Source organism: Solanum stenotomum, chromosome 11, assembly GCF_019186545.1.
Source record: "Solanum stenotomum isolate F172 chromosome 11, ASM1918654v1, whole genome shotgun sequence".
Taxonomy (NCBI): domain Eukaryota; kingdom Viridiplantae; phylum Streptophyta; class Magnoliopsida; order Solanales; family Solanaceae; genus Solanum; species Solanum stenotomum.
In genome coordinates, this window is record NC_064292.1 from 6,157,806 (window position 1) to 6,163,805 (window position 6,000).

The 6,000-nt window shown below is 34.2% G+C and overlaps 1 protein-coding gene across 1 annotated transcript; it reads left to right on the top strand.

Annotated features, from left to right (window-relative positions):
- Positions 1 to 73: 73 nt before the first annotated feature.
- LOC125844107 (acylsugar acyltransferase 3-like) lies at positions 74 to 1,357 on the top strand. The gene has a single exon (XM_049523356.1). It carries the CDS (start codon positions 74 to 76, stop codon positions 1,355 to 1,357), a length of 1,284 nt encoding a protein of 427 aa, XP_049379313.1.
- The last annotated feature ends 4,643 nt before the right edge of the window (positions 1,358 to 6,000 follow it).

The window sequence follows — 6,000 nt, forward strand, 5'->3', positions numbered from 1 at the left end:
TAATTATTTTGGTAGCCTATATAAGTGTGAATGTGGAAGTGTAAGGGCACATTCAAACTTTTTGATAGCTAAAATGGCATCATCAACAATTCTTTCTAGGAAAATGATTAAACTTTTATCCCCTACTCCTCCTTCACTTAGACAACACAATCTTTCTTTAATGGATTGCATAAATCTTCCTCAATATTCACCAATGGCCTTATTGTACCCCAAACCTGAAAATTATAACAAAAACCAAATATCACAAATTCTTGAAAACTCCCTTTCAAAAGTATTATCCTCTTATTATCCCTTTGCGGGACGAATCAAGGATAATAATACCTATGTCGATTGTGATGACACAGGTGCTGAGTATTTAAATGTCAAAATCAATTGTTCAATGTCCGAAATTCTCAACAACTCTTCTAATGATGTTGCGGATGTAGTCTTCCAACAAGACTTGCCTTGGTGTAGTACCTTGAATCGAAGTCCACTAGTGGTTCAATTAAGTCATTTTGATTGTGGCGGAATAGCAGTCAGTGCATGTATGTCACATAAAATTGCTGATGGATATAGTTTTGCTAAATTCATTAATGATTGGGCCACTACAGCTCGACACGTGGATTTCAAACCATCTCCTCAATTTAATGCATCTACTTTTTTTCCACTAATGGATGGTGGTCCAAATATTATGTCTATAAATGCTTCACCTGAATCACAACGACATGTGTCAAGAATGTACAATTTCTCATCCTCAAATTTGACAAGACTCAAAAATAGTATTACAGGAATACAAAATCCAACTCGTGTTGAAGTTGCCACATCACTTATTCATAAATGTGGGGCTACTGCATCTATGGAAAATTTGGGCTTCTTTAAACCATCTCTAATGAGCCAGGTAATAAATTTACGCCCTCTAATTCCACTAGACACAATAGGAAATGCGACATGTGGCTATAGCACAATAGCAATGACAGAAAATGAGATACAGTTGTCTAACTATGTTGCTCAGTTGCAAAAAGTTAAACAACAAGTTCGAAACGAGTTGAAGAATCTAGATATGAATCAGATAGTCCCATATGCACTTGGAAAAATGAAAGGTGTTGTAGACATGATGGAGAAGGATATATTTGATATTTATTTATCAACAAGTGTGTGCAATTTTGGATTATATAGTAAGAATAATTTTGGATGGGGTAGCCCTATAAAAGTTACATATACAAAATATCCAGTGAAGAAAAGTATCATGCTTTTTGATGACCCGAGTGAAGAAGGGATAGATGCACTAATCACATTACCAGAAGATGAAATGTTAATTTTTCAGAAGGACAAAGAGCTTCTAAAGTATACTTCTCCAATTCCTGGTACAGCCAAATAAATTTAAGGGTTTGTATTTTATTTTATTTTTTATTTTGAGAATGTTTTACGAATTGATTTAAATTTATATTTCTTTTGGATCATGTAACATTTTTATGATTTGATAAATTTGATATTGATTTACCATACTATCTATGCTTTATGCTAAATATAATATGATAGGGTCAAGTCAAATCCTCCACGTCTTAACGTTCACAACATAATGGTGATGGCTTAATATATTAAAAAAATGAAAGGATCGAATAATTCTTTTAAATTATTACAGTAGAAATGAAATCTAGAAATCAACTTTATCCAGAATAATGCTATTTTAAGCCATATTAACTAGTGCACGATATATAGTACATATTGTGCTGCATGTGATTAAAAAGCTACCGGCCATAATGACTGAACCAAGCTTTCAAACGATGACATTTATCAATGAGTTTTTTTTCAAAGTTTGATGACATGTTTGAATTTTTTTAAATAATAAATACTCCCTCCGTTTCTTTTTTACTTGTTAAATTTTGAATTGGCACACCTATTAAAAAAATAATGATTGAACGAGCAATTTGAATTACTGTAGACTAGTTTCCTCCCATATACCCCACAGATGCATATTTCCTACCACTGAAGGAAATAGAGAAAACTGCTAATTCCACCCACGTCATAAACGGATGCTCAAGTTGCCCACTCATGGTTGTATGTGAAAAATAATTTCTTTTGTTTAGCAACAGTCTTATAAGGATGATGCTTTCCCTGTGCCTTATCAATAATTAATAAGGAAAATCGGGCTAAAGATAACTACTTTTTGCTCACCCGGCAAATCCTACCATTGTATTTCCTTTTTTCATTTGGATCCTATCAACTTGGAGAGTGTCTAGATTAAGACACTTCTCGTATTCGGACTATCAAGATCGACTAGATGAGAGTGTGGCTGACATGGTAAAAGAACAAATCAACCACAGTTTTCTGAACCCCTTATCCTACTAATTAAATGTTGCTTAATTAGTTGAATATTGAAGATTTAGCTTAGAAAGATTGCTAATTCCGCAAAATGCTCTTAGAACGTGTTGTGTCACGTAGAAGAAAAGGGCAACATGTTCATATACTTTTGATAGGATAATATCATATATTATATGTAGGGCGGATCATGGTTATATTTAAAAAATCAAATCTAATCGTAATCCGAATTAAATTGATTAAAAAAATTGATATTTGGTTTTATTTGTTTGGTTTGGGTATTACTTAAAAACAACCGCAAAAATAACCAAATCGAACAGAGAAATTAGACATATATTATTCATGAATAAAATGTAAATATTTCGTTAAATTTTAATTAACTTGAGTCTTTAACTTTACCATTTTCTCAAGCCCAACACTTAAATTTTAGCTCAACTATTACAACCCCAAGTCCAAGTCCATCAAAATCCATTACTTTAGTATTTATCTACCCTACCTCACATAAGATAGTCACATTTTTCTTAATTGAATCACTTTGTTCGTGTAATAATAATTATAGTATTGCTTAATTGCTTAATTGAACTCACAGTAGATTTCCTGTAGATAGTTCATGTAGTAGGTGTCTATGTCTATCGAGATACATATGTCCTCAAAATATTTATTACTTTCAAACCAAAAAAATAAGAATAAAAATGAACCAAACCGAGAATAACCAAATCGACAGTTATTTTTTTCGTTTGGATTGATTTGGTTTAAAAAATTTAAAAATCGACTTAGATTGGTTTGATTTTGGTTTTAATCAATAACCGCTCCAAACTAAACCACAAACACCCCTAATTATATGTGCATGTTGTTGGATTTGTGTAAGGTGTGATCTGAAAAATATAATTAGCAGTAATTAAGTTATCGTCGTTAGTTAATAATTGTCGCTAAAAAACATTTTTCATGGTGAATAGTGATGCTCGAAAAGTTTGGGTCTATACTTTAGTTATTCTCCATATATTGCTATAGGATAAAAGGGCAAGTATTATATTCCAATTTATTTTTCTTTTTAGTCCGTTTTTAAAAAAATAATTTTTTTTTCTGGTAACATTTTAATTAAATTTACTTTTTCACATGACATGTTTAATGTCACAAGAGTAAAGGACATTTTTATATACTTGACATAGGTTTAGTTTAGGACTACAAGATAATTATCTTTTTCTTAAATTTCGTGCCAAATCAAATTAGGTCATTCTTTTTTAAACGAAGGGAATATAAACCTAAAAAATCCATTTTTTTTCATGTAAGCATTATGGAAGCAACTGGCCAACGTGTAGATAGGGAAAAATCACATTTCAGGTTTAGTAATGAGAGAAATTGAATGAGGGAGCAACCTTTCTAGTATTAGTTGCATATGCAGAACTTGTGTCAATAGATTGTGGTATTAAATGTCACGTAAAAACTAAAAACTTTTAAAAATTGTTCAAAAACAGAAAGGAACATTGTAACGACCTGATTCCGTCATTATAGAAAAGCCAACAGGGAAAAATTTTGGGCAGGAAAACTTTTTGGTAGTAACTTGGAATTTCCCAACCTAGTTCAGATTTGGACGAAATCGGAGTCAGTAAGGTCTAGAGAAATCTGGTAACAATTGAGAGATCTAATTATGAATTTGATCACATGTGTAGATAGCTAAGTCGTTAAGGAACCCGTACGACTTTACAAAATTTAATTTGGGCGAGTAGAACTCCCAAAACTGATCTTAGCGTGAATGGGTATTTTCTGTGTGTCATGGGATGAAGGTGTGAATGAGGGTTTGGAATTCTTAAATTTGCTCACTGTTTCTGTGCAAGCCGCTAAGGCGGGATTTTTTCGCTAGGGCGGGGACGCTGTGGCGGGTTGGGTCCTGCTGTGGTGGGACAATCGCGACTTAAATCGGAAATAAACCCCAAAAACGTTATTTTCTAGAAGTTTTGTTCTTCAGAGCTAGGAGGCAACCCCAAGTGTTTTCTTGACAGTTTTCCACCATTCTTGAGGCTAAAGGTAAGGTTTTCACTCCCCGAATGCATTTTTCAATCTGTAGAACTTAGTTTCTTGGGTGATTATTGTTGGGGAAGGGTTTTGGAACTGCTTGGATGGTGGGAAAAATCCTAATTTGGATATCAGGATCATGGGTTTGATCACGGGTAATTAAGTCTTATTTATTGATCCTAACATCATATTGATTGTTGTAGACCAAGAACAAGCGAAAAGAATCCGAAAAGGGAAGAATCAAGTTTCTTAGGGGATTTAAGCTTTGTTCGAGATAGGTGATGGCTGTGATTTCATGTTGTGTGATATATGTTTGTACTTGCTTCATTATAATACATGTATGTATGTGAATGTTGCATTATTGATCACACTAATCGTGAATGGGGATAATTGAATATTTGAATATCATAAATCATGACTTGATTGCATGATTATGAGAATGTACTTGTGATTGTGATTGTGGCTTGTTGAATGAATCGGGTGTGACATTCCGACACACTAACTGGGATCGGTTGCCATGTACCTGCATAAACATTGGAACGGGTGTCACGATCCGACACACTAACTGGGATCGGTTGCCACGTACCAGCATAAATATTGGAACGGGTGTCATGATCTAACACACTAACTTTGATCGGGTACCACGTACCGGGTTCCATGAGAGGACCATTGAATTGGGTTCCGTGGAGGACTATTGAATTGTGTTATGTATCTACTTGTGATGATTACATTCATATCTAATGATGATTGATATTAGAAGACTGTATGTTGCTCTAAAATGATAACCAAGGTGTATTATTGAGAACGTGGAATGCTACATTGATCCTGAAAAGATGACTAATATTGTATATGTTCGGTATATGCATGTTTTATAATGTTGTGGTTACTTGCATATGTTTCACTTATTGGGATAGCCACGTGATCCTACCAGTACACTGTGATTGTGTACTGATATTGCACTTGGTTGTTCTTTGTTGAGTACAGGGCATCTTCAGGTGGATATTGATAGACCTCAGCTAGGTGACTATTGAGTGTGACCGGATTCAAGGGTGAGTCAGTTCTTTCAAGCTGTCATGGATCTCTCTTGTTTAAGTTCACTCTTTTTTTACTCAGACTATTTGTTTAAGATGTTTGTTTAGTTTTGGGGTTGTAGTACTCCTTGTTCTTAGACTTGTCGTTAGAAGAGTTTTGGTATGACTTTCAGGTTCTAGGGATTGTTCTTCCACATTAGTTTGGTTAAGTTATTTGTTTAAACCTTTGGAGTTTATGAGAACTCTGTATTTCTTTTGGTCATTTAAACCTACTTTCGTATCTTTTAATGCATAGTTTTTGGTTAAGTTGTTTAGTGTGGGTTGTAGTAATGGTTCTCCCACCAGAGGGTTAGTGTGGGTGTCAATCACAATGGTCTAGATCGTGACAGACATTCTTTATGAAGTGGACTATAAAAAGAAAAGTATGACAAAAGAATTGAAACGAAGAAAATATTTTTTATGAAATCGTTGTTCAATGTCGCACAATCAAAAGGCAGTGGTGGTGATGTTCGGCATGGTTGTGAGGTGGCAGTTGGTTGTGATGGTTGGTGGTGATGATGATGGCAACGGTTGATAGTAGTAATGTAATACTAGTAGCTTGTGGTGATTGTATGATCGTGGTGGATCATGATACACTACTAAAAAAACAGTGAATACC